Source organism: Acanthochromis polyacanthus, chromosome 16 (genome assembly GCF_021347895.1).
Source record: "Acanthochromis polyacanthus isolate Apoly-LR-REF ecotype Palm Island chromosome 16, KAUST_Apoly_ChrSc, whole genome shotgun sequence".
NCBI classification, from domain to species: domain Eukaryota; kingdom Metazoa; phylum Chordata; class Actinopteri; family Pomacentridae; genus Acanthochromis; species Acanthochromis polyacanthus.
Window position 1 is genome coordinate 37094714 of NC_067128.1, and position 20039 is coordinate 37114752.

At 39.7% G+C, this 20039-nt stretch overlaps 1 protein-coding gene across 2 annotated transcripts; it reads right to left on the minus strand.

Annotated features, from left to right (window-relative positions):
• Positions 1 to 1403: 1403 nt before the first annotated feature.
• myb (v-myb avian myeloblastosis viral oncogene homolog) lies at positions 1404 to 17979 on the minus strand. Of its 2 annotated transcripts, none has more exons than XM_022214797.2 (15): positions 17788 to 17979; positions 16252 to 16369; positions 16074 to 16145; positions 15891 to 15983; positions 13786 to 14006; positions 13464 to 13680; positions 11043 to 11120; positions 10273 to 10377; positions 8198 to 8449; positions 7906 to 8021; positions 7694 to 7808; positions 7518 to 7613; positions 6407 to 6505; positions 5240 to 5320; positions 1404 to 2349 (listed from the first exon to the last, which is right to left on the minus strand). In XM_022214797.2, exons 1-15 carry the CDS (start codon positions 17808 to 17810, stop codon positions 2245 to 2247), a joined length of 1791 nt encoding a protein of 596 aa, XP_022070489.1. In that variant the 5' UTR covers positions 17811 to 17979; the 3' UTR covers positions 1404 to 2244. The 2 variants fall into 2 exon arrangements, with proteins under 2 accessions (XP_022070489.1, XP_051792673.1); XM_051936713.1 differs by lacking the exon at positions 17788 to 17979 and adding an exon at positions 17568 to 17743.
• Between the last annotated feature and the right edge of the window lie 2060 nt (positions 17980 to 20039).

The following is a 20039-nucleotide window of genomic DNA, read 5'->3' on the forward strand; positions in this document are numbered from 1 at the left end:
GAAAAATGAGCCTACAATGAGGAAAAATGAGCCTGTGATGAAAGAAAATGAGCTTTCAGTGAATAAAAAAATGAAACCACAGTGAAGAAAATGAACCAACTGAGTAAAACTTAGCCTTAAGTGAGAGGAAATGAGCTTACAGTGAATAAAATAAGCCTACAATATGGATAAATGAAACCATAGCGAATAAAAATGAATCTACAGTAGAAAAATTAAACCTACAATGAGGAAAAATCTGTCCATTGTGAGGAAAACCATGGGGGAAAATTAGCATGTCATGAAGAAAAATGAATCTACTGTGCAGAAAAAATGCCTATAGTGACAGAAAATGATCCTACAGTGAGAGAAAATGATCCTACAGTGAGGAAAAATGATCCTACAGTGAGAGAAAATGAGCTTAGAGTGAAGAACAAAAATAGTTTCAGTGAGGAAAACAAAATCACAGTGAGGAAAATGAGCCTCCAATGAGGATACATTAAATCATAGTGAGGAAAAAGGAGTATACAGTGAGGAAAAATGAACCAAATGTGAGGTGAGATTAGCCTATATTGAAAGAAAAGGATCACACATTGAGGTAAAATGAAACCACTGTGAAGAAAAATGAGCCTACAGTGAGTTGAAATGAGCCTATAGTGAGTTAAAATGAACCTATAGTGAGTTGAAATGAGCCTACAGTGAGTTGAAATGAGCCTACAATGAGGAAAAATGAGTCTACAGTGAGTTGAAATGAGCCTACAGTGAGTTGAAATGAGCCTACAGTGAGTTGAAATGAGCCTATAGTGAGTTAAAATGAGCCTACAGTGAGTTGAAATGAGCCTACAGTGAGTTGAAATGAGCCTACAGTGAGGAAAATGAGTCTACAGTGAGTTGAAATGAGCCTATAGTGAGTTAAAATGAGCTTAAGGTGAGTTGAAATGAGCCTACAGTGAGGAAAAATGAGCCTACAGTGAGTTGAAATGAGCCTACAGTGAGGAAAAATGAGTCTACAGTGAGTTGAAATGAGCCTACAGTGAGTTGAAATGAGCCTACAGTGAGGAAAATGAGCCTACAGTGAGGAAAAATGAGCCTACAGTGAGTTGAAATGAGTCTACAGTGAGTTGAAATGAGCCTACAGTGAGTTAAAATGAGCCTACAGTGAGGAAAAATGAGACTACAGTGAGTTGAAATGAGCCTACAGTGAGTTAAAATGAGCCTACAGTGAGGAAAAATTAGCCTACAGTGAGTTGAAATGAGACTACAGTGAGTTGAAATGGGTCTACAGTGAGTTAAAATGGGTCTTCAGTGAGAAAAAGTGAGCCTACAGTCAGGACAAATTAAACCACAGTGAGTAAAAATGAACCAGAAGTAAAGTGAAAGCATCCAGAAAGTGTGTAGATGTGATAAAAACTCAGATGAACAGCAGGTCGTAATAAAAACAGCACACTTTATTTACTAGGCAGTTTAGAAAAGTATAAAAACATGAAAACTTGGCATGTAAAAAGGCGTTTATGAAAACAATCTCTGCTCAAAGCTAGTATCAAAAACAGGCATAAAAACATGAACTGCTCAGTGTTGGACGCCGACCGGCTGTAAAAAACGTAGAAAAGGTTCCGCTGGGCGTTTTCTCTGCAGCACAAATAAAAGTGAGTGTTTCTGACGGAGGATTGATTGGCTTGGTGCCACTCCCACTGGGTGAAGCTCATAAATAAACTCTAGGATCAGTTTGTTCTCGTCCCACAAATACACCAGGCGTTGAAATGAATTTAGTCCTCGTGAAATAAAGCTGGCGACGCGCTAATACTCGTCAAACACTTGAAATTCTCAGCAGACCCGTGAAAAGCGAACAGGAAGTGAAATCCAGAGGTCAGTTTGAAATCCTTAACATGCCGAGTGGTAATGCTAGAAGGGCTTAAATACTTTAAACAACACTGCTCCGTCGGCCGACAAAAAACAATAAATTAATCAACTTGTTCTTTATATTAATGTCAAAATTTGTAATTAAAAATACAGCCCGATGCAAACACAATCACCGTTTCCCATTTTATAATACAACAGTAAAAACACAGACCAGGAGTACGTTCATAAAAACCCAAAGCGAATATAAAAGATTCGTAAAAAACAGAGTCTTTGGTTGGTTGAAATCCCAACGAGTGTGAGTGTAAAAACACCGATCGGCACGAAGCCTCTCCCAAACTGTTGTACCACAACAAATAAGACGGTCCGCCCAGGCCCCGCCCACATCCCCAGCGTCCGCCCAGGCTCCGCCTACATGACCAGCGTCCTGGTTGGATAAGTGTTGATGTACTTCTGCTCCGACGCCAAAAGGTGATCCTCAGTTTTCCCGCAGGTCGCCTGTTCCCAGGAGCTCAGCTGAAGGAAACACAGGAAACAAAACGTCTTTAGATTCAGTGTCAATAAAGTTATATTCAAAAACAGCTAAAGGAAACACAGCGTCATTAGATTCAGTGTCAATAAAGTTATATTCAACAACAGCTAAAGGAAACGCAGCGTCGTTAGATTCAGTGTTAATAAACTTATATTCAACAACAGCTAAAGGAAACGCAGTGTCGTTAGATTCAATGTTAATAAAGTTATATTCAACAACAGCTAAAGGAAACGCAGCGTCGTTAGATTCAATGTTAATAAAGTTATATTCAACAACAGCTAAAGGAAACGCAGCGTCGTTAGATTCAGTGTTAATAAAGTTATATTCAACAACAGCTAAAGGAAACGCAGCGTCGTTAGATTCAGTGTTAATAAAGTTATATTCAACAACAGCTAAAGGAAACGCAGCATCGTTAGATTCAGTGTTAATAAAGTTATATTCAACAACAGCTAAAGGAAACGCAGCGTCGTTAGATTCAGTGTTAATAAAGTTATATTCAACAACAGCTAAAGGAAACGCAGCGTCGTTAGATTCAGTGTTAATAAAGTTATATTCAACAACAGCTAAAGGAAACGCAGCGTCGTTAGATTCAGTGTTAATAAAGTTATATTCAACAACAGCTAAAGGAAACGCAGCGTCGTTAGATTCAGTGTTAATAAAGTTATATTCAACAACAGCTAAAGGAAACGCAGCGTCGTTAGATTCAGTGTTAATAAAGTTATATTCAACAACAGCTAAAGGAAACGCAGCGTCGTTAGATTCAGTGTTAATAAAGTTATATTCAACAACAGCTAAAGGAAACGCAGCGTCGTTAGATTCAGTGTTAATAAAGTTATATTCAACAACAGCTAAAGGAAACACAGCGTCGTTAGATTCAGTGTTAATAAAGTTACAGTCGTGGAAACAATCATCAGACCTCCCTTCCCTCGTTTTCTTCTATTTCTTGTTCATTTTAATGCCTGGTACCACTAAAGGTCCATTTGTTTGGACAAATACAATGAAAACAACAAAAACAGCTGAGAAGCGTGCCATCTTAGAGCTACTTCCACGCCTCATGTGGCCACCAACCATGAGTGTGAGTGTTAACGTCCTTCCACCCACGTCCACCCGATGGCAAGAAACCACATTTGTCTGGGAGGGTGAGGGTCCTCTTGGGCTATGATTGGAGGATGCTGATCTTTCGCATCCTCCAACCTGTGACCAGACTTGGTGCTAAGGTCAGCTTCATTTAGCCATGTCTACATCATGGAGCCCACAATGAGAGCTCAGTAGAGGAGGCTGATGAGCACAAGAAGCTGAGGTATACAGAGCTGGAAGGTGAGGGTCTGACCAGTAGAAGCAGGCTGCAGAGGATTCGTAGCCATCTCAACATCCAGGTTTCTCTGGGAGATGGAAGTACGTGGGAAGGCCCACGGGAAGGCCAAGAACCTCTTGAAAGCAGCTGAAAAGGGAAGTCAGTGGCTGTGAATGAAGAGAAAGGACTCCACCTGGACCTTCAGGTGAGCAGAAGACATCTAGAGGGTGAACCTGGGATTTACTGCTGAACCCTCTGGAGGTGTCATGGGCTGATCAACACCGAGGAAGGAGGGCACCCACGAGATAATCTTTGGATTGTGGTTCTCCGTTTAGCGTTTGATGATGTTCCACAGGTTTTCATTTGGATTTAGATCTGGTGATTGAGCAGCCAAGTCATGGTTCCAGTGTTCTGGTTCTCCATCCAGGCTTTAACTGACCTCGTCTTGTTGGAAAATCCAGTCATTGGAGGGAGGAAAGAGTTTTCCAGCTGATGGAAGAAGACTGTTTTCTAGAGTAGCCCCAGACATGACCTGGTGCATTTGCCCTGTTCCACCCAGACTGAAACTACCCCAGATGGTCACTGATCCACCCCCATGTCTTACTGTAGGGGCAGACAGTCTGGTTTGCAAAACTGAATCCATCCCTGAAGAGAACCTTAGCCCAATCATCAACAGTCCAATCCTTGTGATCCAGCAAACAGTAACCGGCTTTCCTCTGCCTTTCCTTGATGAAGAGCTTCTTCCTGCCCTGTGGGACTTCAGACCAGCTTCAACAAGTCGCTTTCCAACTGTCCTTACCGAGCTAGTCCCATTTCTCCACAGTGTCCACTCATTTTTAAGGTTCCTGGAGGTCTGAGGATGATTCCTGACAGGAACAGATGAGTGACGGTCATCTGGTGGTAGAAAGACGTTTCCTGACCAGCTAGCAGTTTGGTAGAACCATGCTGGGTTTGTTTTTTCTTGGTGTAATGAACGTCTGTCTTGCAGATCTTCAGTTTTTTCTCTACCTGTCTCTCACTGATGATGGCTGCCTTTGTGGCTTCACAGAATTCTTTATTTTTAGGCGTTATGTGAGAGCTGACAGCTTCTGAGTTATGCTACGGCTTGAATGTCAACAGGAAACCACTCTAGACTTTTACATGTGCAGTGCTGCTGATGACATGAAATGACCTCTTATAGACCCTGGAATACAATGAAGCTGAAGCATGTCAAATAGGACATTTCTTTGTCTCATTTTTGTCATTTTGTGTGATTTTTGGAATTCTGTGTCTCATTTCTTTTGCTATTTTATGTAATTTTTACCATTTTGTCTCACATTTTTGTCATTTAGTGTCTCATTGAAACAGGTCAGATAGGACCTAAAGTATTCTGGAACCAGCTGCATCTAAAGTCCTGCTCATGTGTTCTTCAGGTAATAAACCTTCAGTGGTACCAGGCACTAAAATGAACAAGAACCTGAAGAAAGCAAGGGTGGACTAATAATTATTTCCATGACTGTATGTTCAGAAACAGGTGCAGGAAGCACAGTGTCGTGGATTTTAGTGCTGATAAAGTTAACTTGAAGAACACCTGGGCTCACCTGTATGGGGCTGCTCACTCCTCTGTGAGGGAGGTGGTATTTAAGGCCGTCCTCAGTCAGTAACGAGCTCGTTAGCAGGTCCTGCAGGTACATATACCAAAATATGTCAATAAAACTCTACTTAAATGACTTAAAATACAAAAACATGTCAATAAAACTTGATCTAAATTAGGTTCAAATATAGAATAATGTAAATAAATTAGGTTAAATACAGTATAAAGGGCTTTAAAGGCGACTGAATAAACAGATACAGGTTAAACATATTTAGAGCCTCAAGTACAACAGAAACAACTAAATAAGAGATGGGTAGCTGAAATAATTAACAATAAATGCAATTATTAATCCAATATTCTGCTTTTTTTCAAATATCCTTATTTTTTAACTAACCTTAAAATCAAATATATTAATGAATGTATTTATTGATCATTTTCTGTATGAATCAATCAGCTGTTTGCTTCTAAAATATCATCAAATATCTAAAAATGTGGATCAGATTTCCTCAAATGTCTTATTTTGTCCAACGAAGAAGCCAGAAAATATTCACATTTAAAAAGCTGAAATCACAGTTCATTCTAAATAATCACTTACTTTAAATTAAACAGTTTATGACTGCTGGACAAACAACAAAAGCCAATTTAAAGACATAATCGTTAGTTTTAACACATTTTTATATCATCCTGTGACACTTTAAAGACAAAAACAATAAAAATAATCCATTAAATATCTGCAGATTGGTCACTAACAGAGATAATTGCTCGTTTTAGTCCCAAAAATGTAATTTTAGCTGAAAGTTCTGTTGAATTAAAGCTAAAATCACATAAAAATACTTAAACTGATTAATCAGTGAACAGAACGATTAATGTGATTAATTCAACAACTAATCGATGAATCTTTGCGGCTCTGCTGTCGACATTATTCAGGATTTATTGAGTCTCTGCAGCTACAAACCATCGTATTTATGACTTATTGATGATGCAGCTGCTGCATGTTCTTCATCTTTCTGGAATATCTGAGTATTTTCTGGTTTCTCTGACAGTAAACTGAAGATCTCTGGACCAAACCGGACATCTGAGGAACATCTGATGGATTCATCCAGAAAGACTTCATTCTCCTTCTAAGCTCTGTGTCAGTTCTGAGGACACCTGAGGAGGTCAGAGGTGAACTTACAGGAACTTCCTGAGGCGGTCTGTTGGGCGAGAAGAGCTGAGTGTGGAGATCCTGACCTTCCCACTGCATGCAGGGACTCCTCTCACAGGGAGACTCGGCCTGAAGAAAACCAGCAAACCAGTAAACACCAACATGCATGGAATAAATGTAGAGAGAAATACAAATATGCAGCTTCATGTGATGCTGCAGAGACAGTTATTAAAACCACACACTGACCAGTAACCTGCTGCAAAACAACAAATAAGCTAGAAACTAAAGGTGAGATTAGAATAAAAATCTGCAGACATGAATACGTCCAGAAATCTGATTAAAATAAGAAAAACAAGATTAAAATATTGGGAACATATTAATAAAGTGTCCGAAAAGATCTTTAAAATTCTGAAATGTAATATGAATACACCTGAAAATATTAATGAAATGTCAGAAAAATATTATTTAAATGTCAGAAAATAACAATACATTTAGTTAATTATTAAAATGCCCAATATAGTGATAAGCTGTCTGAATACATTACTGAAATATTATAGAAGAAAATGTCAGAAAATACTGATAAAATGTTGGAAAAATATTATAGTAAATCCAAAAATATTATTAAAATGTCCCAAAACTATTATTCTGTCTGCAGATAATAATAAAATGTCAAACAAGTACAATGAAAGTGATCAATAATGTTATAAAAAATGTCAAAAATATTAATGAAATGTCAGAAAACGGCATTAAATTGAATTAATTGTTAAAATGTGCACCTAAATTTTATCAAAATGCGATATCGATAAGGTGTCTGAATATATTACTAAAATATTTTAATATGTCAGAAAATATTAAAGAAAATATCAGAAAAAGATATGTCGAAAAACCTTAAGAATATTTTAAAAATTAATAAAATCTCTGAAAACTATCATTCTGTTTGTAGGTATTAAAAAAATTGTGAGAAAATGTAATGAAAAAGATCAATAATAGTATAAAAAATGCCTGAAAATATAAATAAAATGACAGAAACTATGATTATGTCTGAAAATATTAATACTGTGACTGAATAAAAACACCAATGAACTGCTTTTTTTCTGAGTCACATTCATGTTTTTCGTGTTTTTGTGTTTTGTGATCGTACCTCCTGCTTGATCTTCTTCAGAGGCGGCTGATCGATGGAACATTCCATGGGCTCCTGTTTGATGGACTCAACCATCTGCTGCTCAAGAGGAGTGTTCTGGAAACATCATGAACATCCAGGTGAGTCCAGACCCAACAGACAGGTAAGAGCAGCAAACACACCTGATGAGTCCTCACCTGCAGCTTCAGAGGTCCGTACTTGTCCTCCTGCAGCGCCAGCGACGACCTGAAGGGCGTCGGCGTCCGAGGAGTCGACTCCAGGATTGACCGGCGGATGTTCGGAGTCCTGAACCTGTAGAAGAGAAGAAGAAGAACAACAAGAAGATGAACTCTGACTCCACAGATGACGGGGATCAGTTGGTGGATCTGCTGCAGGAGAAGATTCTCACATTTCGTTCTCCTTCTGAGACCGAACTGAGTCCATCAGAGGTTTGGAGTCGACCGGAGAAGTCATCGGGACGCTGTCACTGTCCGAGTGTTCGGGGCTCATCGACTGGTTCAGGAACTAAAGGATCAATCAATAATCAATCAATCAACTAACCAACCAGCCAACCAATTAGTCAATCAACCAACCAACCAATCATCCAATCAGTCAACCAACCAACCAACCAACCAATCAACCAACCAACCAATCAACCAATCAGAGGAGGAGGTACGTGTTTGGAGATGAACCAAACTCACCGAGTCGATGACGGACTCCATGAACTCTGGCATCTGGTTGGAGAACTGTGTTGAGCTGTTGTTGCTATGGTTACTGTTGCCGCCCCCGCTGCTGTTGCCGTGGGCACGTGTCGCCGAGGCGCTCTCCTCCGGCAGGCAGCTCTGGTCCAGCGGCAGCGACGGCGCGGCTGTCTGGTGGTGAGGTAGAGACAAAACCGGTCCATCAGAACCCACAGAACCATGGCTGGTCCAGCTCTGGAAGGGAAGGTTCATCTGGAGGAGAAACCATGAAGACACCATTAGCAGGTAGTCCACGGTTACTGTAGTTAGCTACAAACACCGTTAGATAGTCCACGGTTACTGAAGTTAGCTACAAACACCGTTAGATAGTCCACGGTTACTGAAGTTAGCTACAAACACCGTTAGATAGTCCACGGTTACTGAAGTTAGCTACAAACACCGTTAGATAGTCCACGGTTACTGTAGTTAGCTACAAACACCGTTAGATAGTCCACGGTTACTGAAGTTAGCTACAAACACCGTTAGATAGTCCACGGTTACTGAAGTTAGTTACAAACACCGTTAGATAGTCCACGGTTACTGTAGTTAGCTACAAACACCGTTAGATAGTCCACGGTTACTGTAGTTAGCTACAAACACCGTTAGATAGTCCATGGTTACTGTAGTTAGCTAGAAACACCGTTAGATAGTCCACGGTTACTGAAGTTAGCTACAAACACCGTTAGATAGTCCACGGTTACTGTAAGATAAGATAAGATAGACTTTATTGATCTCACAAAGGAGAAATTTACTGTTACAGAGCTCTTAGGAACAAACAGAGGGGTGCAAAAAGTCACGAAAGGTGCAAGTAACTCTTATATAACTCTTATATACATTGTTATAAGATAGAAGATAGTCCATGGTTACTGTAGTTAGCTACAAACACTGTTAGATAGTCCACAGTTGTTAGCTACTGATTTAGTTACTGTCAGGTTATTTTAGCAAATTGTTGGCAAAATGTGTGGCTAATTGTCAGGCTAACGAGCTGTCAGGCTAACTAGCTGTCAGGCTAACTAGCTGTGAGGCTGCCTAAATAGTCAACAGGGCAAATGCAAAAAAGTTCATTGATACAGAGCAGAAATGTAGAAAACAAATCCAAACGCCTACATCTTTTAAAAATATCCCTTCATCAAACCAAACCATATTTAAAACAGTTCCAGTTTAATTCCAGACATAAAGTTCTGGATGAATCTGACTTCAGCTCTGACTTGTCGCCTCCATGTTTTTAGAATCAGGATGAATTTCTGCAGCAGCTACATTCATCACTAAGGAACAAAAGAGCTGTCAACTATGCTAAATATTAAATATAACACTGGAGGAAACTCTGATCCACATTTTTCATAATTTTTCAGATCAAACTACTGGATTGATGCAGAAAATAATCATTACTGGAACCTCCATCAAACTGTTCAGCATAGTTCCACTTGAAAGATGAATATTTTTCTGACATTTTTCAGACCAAACTAATCAGTTAATCCAGATATATAATCATTACCTGCAGCTCCAGACTGAACTTTCATCAAACCAAACTCTATTAAGAAAAGTTCTAATTTAAATATTCATTTTTTTTTCACCATTTCTAGATTGTTTTCAGATCAAACTAATACATTTCCAGGGAATATAAACTTATGACTCTATAATCAGCTGTTTTTATGGATGAGAATATTAGTTTTAGGAAAGAGAAAACCGTAAAAGCAGCTGCTGCATCTTTAAACTACCAGAATCCTTCTACATGGACCATGCTGGAGCTGTTCTATCTGGACTATCTGTGTTAAATCCTGTGTGGTTTGATCTCTGACTGGTTCCAGCTCAGGTGCAGCTTTTAATCCAGACTTTTCTCGGCCCGTTCGGAGCTGCATTCTCTGAGAAAAGAGAAGGGGAACTCTACTGTAAAGGTTGCACAAGGCGCCTCTCGGCGAGCCGATAAGGACCTTATTTCACCACTTCTGCAGAAACAGACCCCCCAGATGTTTCCTCTCTATGTCCGACCACTGTCCTCAGCGCCGGGTCAAACATAAATCATGCTTCAGACTCACGGGCAGCGCTGGCTGGCCTCGCAGCTCGTTCTCCGTGGACATCAGCAGCAGCTCGATCTCCTTCACCCTCTGCTCCTTCTCCGGGTCCTCGTCTCCATAGTGTCTCTGGAAGAACATTCAGGGTTAAACACAGCTCCACCTCCCAGTAAAACCAGTAAACCCTCCAGTAAACCAGTCAACCTTCTAGTAAACCAGTAAACCCTCCAGTAAACCAGTAAACCCTCCAGTAGACCAGTGAACCCTCCAGTAAACCAGTAAACCCTCCAGTAGACCAGTAAACCCTCCAGTAAACCAGTAAACCCTCCAGTAAACCAGTAAACCCTCCAGTAGACCAGTGAACCCTCCAGTAAACCAGTAAACCCTCCAGTAGACCAGTGAACCCTCCAGTAAACCAGTAGACCCTCCAGTAGACCAGTGAACCCTCCAATAAACCAGTAAACCCTCCAGTAAACCCTTCAATAAACCAGTAAACCCTTCAATAAACCAGTAAACCCTCCAGTAGACCAGTAAACCCTCCAGTAAACCAGTAAACCCTCCAGTAAACCAGTAAACCCTCCAGTAAACCAGTAAACCCTCCAGTAGACCAGTAAACCCTCCAGTAGACCAGTGAACCCTCCAATAAACCAGTAAACCAGTAAACCCTCCAGTAAACCAGTAAACCCTCCAGTAGACCAGTAAACCCTCCAGTAAACCAGTAAACCCTCCAGTAGACCAGTAAACCCTCCAGTAAACCAGTAAACCCTCCAGTAAAGCTCTACAGCCTCTTCTACCTGGATAGCAGCGGTGCCGGGGTGAGGGATGTTGGAGAAGTTCAGGATGTTCAGGTGTAACGCCATGGGGAACGGCACCTGTTGGTCCAAACACATCGATGTTAACAGCAGAGCTGCAGACAATGATTATTCATGAGATTAATCCATTAGCTTGGTTTCAAAAATGTCAGAAAATTATGAAAAATATTCACCTTTAAATGGGAACTATTGAAAATAATTGGATGAAGGGTCACTGTAGAGCTACAAATAGTGATTATAGATCTGAATTAATCCATTAGTTTCGTCTGGAAGGGTCTAGAAATGGTGAAAAATATTCATCTTTAATTGTGAACTATGTTGAATAGTTTGATGAAGGTTCCAGTAATGATTATTTATTGGATTAATCCATTAGTTTGGTCTGAAAAATGGTGAAAAATGTGCATCAGTGTTTCATCAAACATCTCGTTTTCTCCAAAGATTCCGTTGTTTTCCTCATAAGTTTACATACTCTGGTAAAATTTGTGAAATATTTATTTTAGAAAATATGTTTGATGATGGAAAAACTTTCCTTTCATTTAGAGTGAGCATTATTGTCATTTTGTAAATGTATGCGCCGTCACAAACTGACCGAGAATAGGCAGTTTTTTTTCCTGTGACCATCCTGTGATGTTTATATGAAATAATGAGCAGATTGTCGCTAACAGCTAACAAAAAAGAAGCAGTAAAACCAGTTCACCTTCAGTTTCTGCTAATAGTTCACATGTTGCACCACAAACAAGGAGCTGCTCAAAGCGATTATCTGGTGATTAATATTTCATCGGCTCTGCTCTGTTGTCAACAGTGTTGTGTAAACAGAAACAGCAGAACTTCTGTTTTTAACTTCATGATGAAGACATCTGAACTGAAGGAGCTGAGATCAACAGAGATCAGGTGGAGGCGAACAAATGGGAGCTAAAAAATCAGGTTTAACTTTTGAAATGGAAGCTTTTTAAATAGAGTTTGGTTTGATGAATGTTAAGGTTTTGAATTCATTAATCAGCTGTTTGGTTCTGAAATATATTCTGAAATATCATAAAATGTGGATCAGAATTTCCTCAAAGATGTTCAGTTTTTTTGTCTCAGAGGAAAGAAACCAGAAAATATTCACACTGAAGAAGAAGAAGTCACTCCTGATCCTAAAATCTGCTGGAGGCGACCAAACCTGGAGCTACAAATCAGTATTAGTTCATAAATATTCTCTGTCTGGATTTAAATTGGAACTTTTTTGAACAGAGTTTGATTTGATGAAGGTTCACTAAAGGGCTGCAACTAATTATTAGTTCAAATATTGATTAAAAATTGGTTGTTTGGTCTCTCAAATGTCAAAAAATGTCAAAAATATAGATCAGGTTTCCTCAGAGATTTTCAGTTTGGTGTCTTAGAGGAAAAAAAGCAGAAAATATTCACAGTGAAGAAGCTAAAATCACAGGCATTAGAATGATTTTTATTTTTAAAATGAATCCTGATCCTAAAATCTGCTGGAGGCGACCAAACCTGGAGCTACAAATCAGTATTAGTTCATAAATATTCTCTGTCTGGATTTAAATTGGAACTTTTTTGAACAGAGTTTGATTTGATGAAGGTTCACTAAAGGGCTGCAACTAATTATTAGTTCAAATATTGATTAAAAATTGGTTGTTTGGTCTCTCAAATGTCAAAAAATGTCAAAAATATAGATCAGGTTTCCTCAGAGATTTTCAGTTTGGTGTCTTAGAGGAAAAAAGCAGAAAATATTCACAGTGAAGAAGCTAAAATCACAGGCATTAGAATGATTTTTATTTTTAAAATGAATCCTGATCCTAAAATCTGCTGGAGGCAACCAAACCTGGAGCTACAAATCAGTATTAGTTCATAAATATTCTCTGTCTGGATTTAAATTGGAACTTTTTTGAACAGAGTTTGATTTGATGAAGGTTCACTAAAGGGCTGCAACTAATTATTAGTTCAAATATTGATTAAAAATTGGTTGTTTGGTCTCTCAAATGTCAAAAAATGTCAAAAATATAGATCAGGTTTCCTCAGAGATTTTCAGTTTGGTGTCTTAGAGGAAAAAAAGCAGAAAATATTCACAGTGAAGAAGCTAAAATCACAGGCATTAGAATGATTTTTATTTTTAAAATGAATCCTGATCCTAAAATCTGCTGGAGGCGACCAAACCTGGAGCTAAAACTCTGGATTTATTCATAAACATTCTCTGTCTGCGTTTAATTAGAACTTTTTTGAATGGAGTTTGGTTTGATGAGGGTTCATTAAAGGGCTGAAACTAATAATTAGTTTAAATATTGATTAAAAATTGGTTGTTTGGTCTCTGAAATGTCAGAAAATGTTCAAAATGTTCTCTCTGAAGAAGCTGGGATCAGTTTCCAGATGCTGGTTCTGGTTCTGTTGTTTATTTTTACTCACTCTGTCCGACATGAAGTTGTAGTTGAGCGGCGACAGCGGAGGGAGCTGATTGGGCGAGTGGTGGGGGAAGCCCATGACGTGATTGGCCGTCTTGACGTAGCCGTGGCCAATGGAGAGCGAGGAGCCGGCGTTCTTGGACGAGTTCTGCAGGTAGCCTTCCTGCTCCACCTTCCTCCTCATGGTGGAGTTCCAGTGGTTCTTGATGGCGTTATCAGTCCTGCAAGGAGACATCTGCTTATCAGAAGCTCTCAGAGAACATCTGTGGACCCCTGATAAGGTTCCTCATGACGACCTTTAACCTCATTCTCGTTTCCGTCCTCACCTGCCGGGCAGCAGCTTGGCGATCTCGGCCCAGCGGTTCCCCAGCTTCTCGTGGGCCTGGTAGATGATCTGGTCCTCCTCCTCGGTCCACGACGTCTTCTTCACCTCCGGGTTCAGGTGGTTGTGCCAGCGCTCACGGCACTGCTTCCCGATGCGACCCTTCAGGTGTTTGGCGATGACGGACCAGCGCTTGGCTCCGTACTTCTGGACCAGCTCGATCACCTGCAGCAGCACAGAGAAGGAAGGAGGCCGTCATCCAGGTGAGCTCAGACACCTGCTGGGAGTTTCCAGAGCAACGTTAGCCGCTCTGCTAATCATTACTGCAGCATCTGGGTGGAAATTTAACTCCAGAGGACGGAGGGGTTGAGCAACGGCAGGGTGAGCCAACGGAGGAGGGGTTGCTTCAGAGACGTTGCTTTAACCCTCCTGTTGTCTTCATTTACAGGCACCGAAAAATACAGTTTCTTTGTCTAAAAAAAATCCAAAAACTCAGCAAAAAAATTCCCCAAATTTCTGAAAATTTGCAAAACTTTCATGAAGAAAATTCCAATAATTCCTTAAAATTTTTATTTAAAGAAACGCCTCAAATTTGCAAGAAAATTCTTGTAAATATTTTCAAAATATGAGTAAAAATCTTCCAAAAAAAATCGTAAAAATATCTAAAGGGATTCCATTCATATCAGTAAAACTTCTAATATTTTCTTTAAGAACATTCAGAAAAAATCAAATTTCTCAAGAAACATTTTTAACATTTATTTTTTCCCCCCAAAAATGTTCAAAAATTTCCCAAAAATGTAGAAAATGTGGACATCAGAAGTTTCACTGTGAGAATAAATATTTTTTTCCACTTTTTCAAACTTTAAAACGCATCAATCTGACCTGCTGGACGACACACAAAGCTTCTGTTTTCAGATCTGAGAGGATCCAGAGCTGTAAAAAAGCTGAAAAAACGCTACAGGACACTTCGTTTGGACTCGAAAATCTCACGAAAATGTCTCCGTTTGTTCACAAAGTCCAGAAAAATCCACTTAAATCAGAAAGAAACACATTCTGAGCAAAGTTTGAGCACAAAAATCCCCAAAATGGAACCAGAGCTGAGCTGCTGTTCCCTAAAAATCCCACAATGCATTGCTCCACATCCTGCAAATCAGCAGTAACTTATATTTTTATCACAGAAAACGTCATTTAACGTGTTGTTTTCTGAAGATATCAGGTCAGAGTCACATTTAAGAAGCTCTAAGAAGTTTTTAATGAAGAAAACCTCAGAATAGCTGCAGATGAATTCACACCGGCTAATGGATGAGTCAGTGCAGATCCAACTATTAGTCAGGAAGGTTGAGTAATCTGCAGCCACGGCGTGCTGAAGTCCAGCTCAGCTTTACTTTCATTCTCATTTGTCTGCTGCTTTCTGCTGCCTGTCCTCCAAAATGTCAGATAACGGTGAAAAAATGGGCAAAATATCCAAAAAGTTTTGCATTTCTAATTTGAAAAGAAGCTTAAAGTCGGTGTATTGGTGAAATATTCTCAAAATTACAGCTCATTTCTGGTGTTTTTGTTCCTGAAACTGCAGCAGAGTGGAGCCTTTAGTGCTTCTCAGTGGAGCTATTTTAGCTCATTTAGTGCTTCTAAACGCTGTCAAACTGCAGCAGTTTAGGTTTTAGTGTTTATCTGTAATATCTGAGTAAATGTGCACATATTAGATGTTAATTTTACACTTCATCTTTTACCTGGAATAAGCAACAAACTACATGAAAGACACTAGAAAATAGAGTTTTCTTTAAAAAGTGACAAAAATGTCACATTTTATTGATTTAATTTAGTTTTTTGGTGCCATAAACGGAAGAAAAGATGATAGAAATGGTGGGAAAGACTCTGAACATCTTATTTTCAATATATTTTGTTCTACTTTAGTGGATTTTATTCCCATGTGTGTAATAACAGTGTTTTCTTCGCCTCTATTTAAAGGTTTCAGTGCTTCCTCATGTACATATTTTGGTGTTTTATCTCATTTAGTCTTTCTAAACGCTGTCAAACTGCAGCAGAGTTGAGGGTTTGGATGTTTTGGTGTTTCAGCTCCTCCTCCACGTGTCTGACTCGGTTCCTCACCCTCTGGTCCTCCTCTTTGGTCCACGGTCCTTTGATCAGCTCCGGGTTCAGAACTTTCTGCCACCGGTGTTGACACTGAACATCCGTCCGGTTCTGCTCGGAACACGAAGCAAACACGACATTCATGAAGTTCTGAGCAGCTGCACGACAAACAACAGAACTATTCCAGGTTCTTCAACTCACCGTCAGCAGGCTGGCGATGAGCTTCCAGTCTTCAGAACCGTGAAGTTCCACCAGTTTCTTCAGCTTCTCGTCCTGGAAAACAGAAACCTGTCAGCTGGAGATCCTCCTCAGAGAGTTAGAGGTGGAGAAGAACCAGAGCCAGAACCAGAGCCAGAACCAGAACCAGAACCAGGCCTACCTCCTCTCGGGTCCAGCGGGTTTTACCGAGGTGCCGTTTGCCCGTCTTGGCCAGAGAGCCGTCGTAGTCGTGCTCGTACATCTCGGCCTCCTCCTCATCCTCCTCGCTGCTGTAAACACTGAAGGTGGAGTCCAGCATGAAAGAGACGGGAAATAAAAAAGCACAATAAGTTCCAAACTACTCCCTAATCATCCTGGAGCGGCATAAAGCGCGCAGCAGCTGAGGAGGAACAGAACCAGTCCTTCCTGAAGGTTTGGCTGCAGGCTTTGGGCCAAGACGCCCACAGGGGGGGGGGGGGGGGCAGGAGGGGAACTGGTTCTCTGTTGTTGGTTTCCACAGATACTGGGTTTGGCGCATGCATCACAACTTTTTGTGTGACCCCGACGTGTTCAGACCTGCAGCCCGCATTGTACAGTGTGCATGTGCGCGCACACGCACTCCGACAGCTGAGCGGCCAATCAGAACGCGGAGAGGCAGCCAGGTACGGAGCGACAGGTGAACTGGAGCTGCGCCTTCAGCTTCCTTATTCCTCAATTTAGTGAAAAAACACGCGAGTTTTTATCACGAGTTCTGCTCAGACCATCAAAAAACGTTCAAAAAAACGTCATTTAGACCAAAAACAGCGCGTTTTTTAGGACGAAAAGAGGAAAAAGTCACGAAAAAAACAGAAAGTCAAGTCCAAACGCGTTATTTATACAGATAATGTGCTGCGTAAATGTGTTTAACATTAAAAAATGAAAGAAATTCAGTTAAAAAGTTTAAATAATAAAGTTAAGATCCTGCAGAGTTAATGATGTCAGCAATTTACATATTTAACATAAAAACTCCACAAAAACATCATGATTCGTGTTTTAAATGAAGTTAAAAAGTTTAAATATTGACGTTAAGACGCTGCAGAGTTCATTATAAAGTGAATAATTTACACATTTAACATTGAAACGCGGCAGAAATAATATAAAACTCAGCTAAACCTGACCGTAATAACACAGAGAGAATAAACCAACTGTTCACGAAACATTAAAATTCTCTGAAACGTTCCAACAAACTCGCAGCTTCTCAACATTAAACCAACAATTAAAGATGAAAAAGTCCTGAAAAACGCTGCGAAGCTTCACACAGAAAACACGTTTTATTTTCAGAGGAATCGGCAAGAAAGTTTCAGTGCAGAGACCAGAACAGAGCAGAGCTGAAAGCTGCAGAAACAGAAAAAGGAAAAGCTGCAGGAACAGAGAAACTAGAAGCTGCTGCAGCTCTAGATGCTGCTGGAACCAAACGGATCCGATCTGCTCAAACTTCACTTTAACAGAAGCACAAACCGGTCCGCTGCCCGGTGCTGCCGTCTCTCCGGTCCGCTACGGTCCGGGTGCGCGGCGTGGCGTGGAGCAGCGCGCCGTGCGTAAAAGCGCACATGACCACCTGTCAGTGGCGCGCTCTGCCCCGCGGGGCTCAGAGGAACAGAAAGTGACCAGACGGAGGGAATAAAGTGTGAAAGCAGAAATAAGCGGCAGCGGGAGGACGGAGGCGGCCTCCGGTCACCTGTTTCTGGGCCGCCGGGTCATGGCTCCTGCAGCGGCTCTCTGGATCCGTCGCTCTCTCGGCTGCTTCTCCGGACTGGAGGCAGGTTGACATTAATTTAAACTGCGGCTGCCTCCTCCTACCCGCTTCTCCTCCCTTCCTCTGTATCCCGGCTCGTTTGGCGGTATTCGGCCCATTGGACGCACTGCGCATGCGCGAATTGGAGCGTTCAAAGGCAGTCTGAGTTTTAGGAGACGTGGAGAAAACGAGTTCAGCTTCAAGAAAATGAAGATTTTATCAGAAACATGTGAACAAGTGGTTAAGAAAAAGCATTTCTTGAAGTAAAACTCTTAAAAATTGACAAATAAAACTTTAATGTGCTTTATTCTATAATATTATTTAATAAAATCTTTAAAGTAGCTGGCAGCTAAAACTTTAAAATGAATGTAATGAAGTAAAAAGTACTGTTTAAGTAATATAAAGTAAAACTACAGAATAAACTCTTCTCTTTACGCAGCATTTCTGGATCATAAATTAGTCCATTCATGTGTAAACTTTATACACTGATGGGAGGTTTATTTTTAATAATATACAACAAAATCTGTAAGATAACTGGTATTTAGACAATTAAAATGAATGTAAAGTCCAATTTCTGCCCACAAAATACAAGTTTAAAGTAGCACAACATGGAAATACTAACACTAAAGTAAAGTACAAGTACATTATATTGTATTTATTTATAATATTTCAGTAAATTTCCATGCATTAGATGTTAATTTTACACTGTTTAGAAACACCTGAAGAGTTTATTCCATCTGGAACGAGGTAAACTACATAAAACACACTAAAAATAGAGTTTTATTTAAAAAGTACATTTAAAAGGTGACATTTAATTGATTTAATTTAGTTTTTGGTGCCAAAGGACAAAATAAATATTGGAATAAATCTTCAGTTATGATAGAAATGGTAGGAAAGACTCTAAATGTATATTGTGATATTTTTAATCTATCTCAGTAGTTTTTGTTCCATGTCTGTCTCTACTGAAAGGTTTTCTGAGCTTCAGCTCCACTTCCCCTTCAGGCCTCCAGGAACCACCTGTCAGATCAACGTGTCCAAACTTTCCCTACCGTCCCTGAACGCACCACATCAGAGGCGCGTTTTTCTCCGCGTTCGGCGCTCAGAGACCAGAGTCCTGGTCCTGGTCCTGGTCCTGGTCCTGGTCCTGGTCCTGAGTCATTGTGTGTTTTTATTGTGTGTTGTGTGTTTTTATTGTGTCGTTGTGTTATTATTGTGTGTTGTGCTTTTATTTTGTATTTTTTGTGTTACTGTGTTGTTGTGTGTTATTATTATTGTGTGTGGTTGTGTTTTTATTTTGTCTTTTTTGTGTCACTGTGTGTTACTGTAGTGTTGTTGTGTGTTGTGTGTTTTTATTGTGTGTTGTTTTGTTACTGTGTTACTGTTGTGTTGTGTTTTTATTGTGTGGTTGTGTGTTATTATTGTGTGTTGTTGTGTTATTCTTGTGTGGTTGTGCTTTTATTTTGTATTTTTTGTGTTACTGTGTTATGGTGTGTTGTTGTGTGTTTTTATTGTGTGTTATTCTTGTGTGTTGTGCTTTTATTTTGTATTTTTTGCGTTACTCTGTTGTTGTGTGTTATTATTATTGTGTGTGGTTGTGTTTTTATTTTGTCTTTGTTGTGTTACTGTTGTGTTGTTGTGTTTTTATTGTTTGGTTGTGTGTTATGATTGTGTGTTGTTGTGTTATTATTGTGTGTTATTATTGTGTGGTTGTGCTTTTATTTTGTATTTTTTGTGTTACTGTGTTATGGTGTGTTGTTGTGTGTTTTTATTGTGTGTTATTCTTGTGTGTTGTGCTTTTATTTTGTATTTTTGTGTTACTGTGTTATTGTGTGTTGTGTGTTTTTATTTTGTATTTTTTGTGTTACTGTTGTGTTATCGTGTGTTTTTATAGTGTGGTTGTGTTTTTATTTTGTATTTTTTGTGTTACTGTGTTGCTCCGTGTAGAACCTCTCATCAGACTGACTAAATCCTGAACTAAACCTTTTATTGTTGTAATTATGATCATATTTATCAGTTTAAACATCCAGTTCAGACTTTATTTTGAAGGTGACTTCCTTAATGAGTCATTATGTTTCAGATCTTTGTGTAAAGTTACACATAAACATGGACTATACACTTCATAAACATCATTTGATCTGAAATTAACAGCAGATGTTTGTAGTTTTGTAATTTTACTTTACAAGCTTTTTACATGA

What these genes read in the sequence shown, in the direction of transcription:
- myb (XM_022214797.2), bottom strand. Translation starts at nt 17,810, where the DNA reads ATGACCCGGCGGCCCAGAAACAG. An exon ending in GAGGCCAGCCAGCGCTGCCC is followed by an intron (nt 8,450 to 10,272) that starts GTGAGTCTGAAG and finishes TTTCTCCTCCAG; the next exon opens with ATGAACCTTCCCTTCCAGAG. An exon ending in GAGTGAGCAGCCCCATACAG is followed by an intron (nt 2,350 to 5,239) that starts GTGAGCCCAGGT and finishes TGTTTCCTTCAG; the next exon opens with CTGAGCTCCTGGGAACAGGC.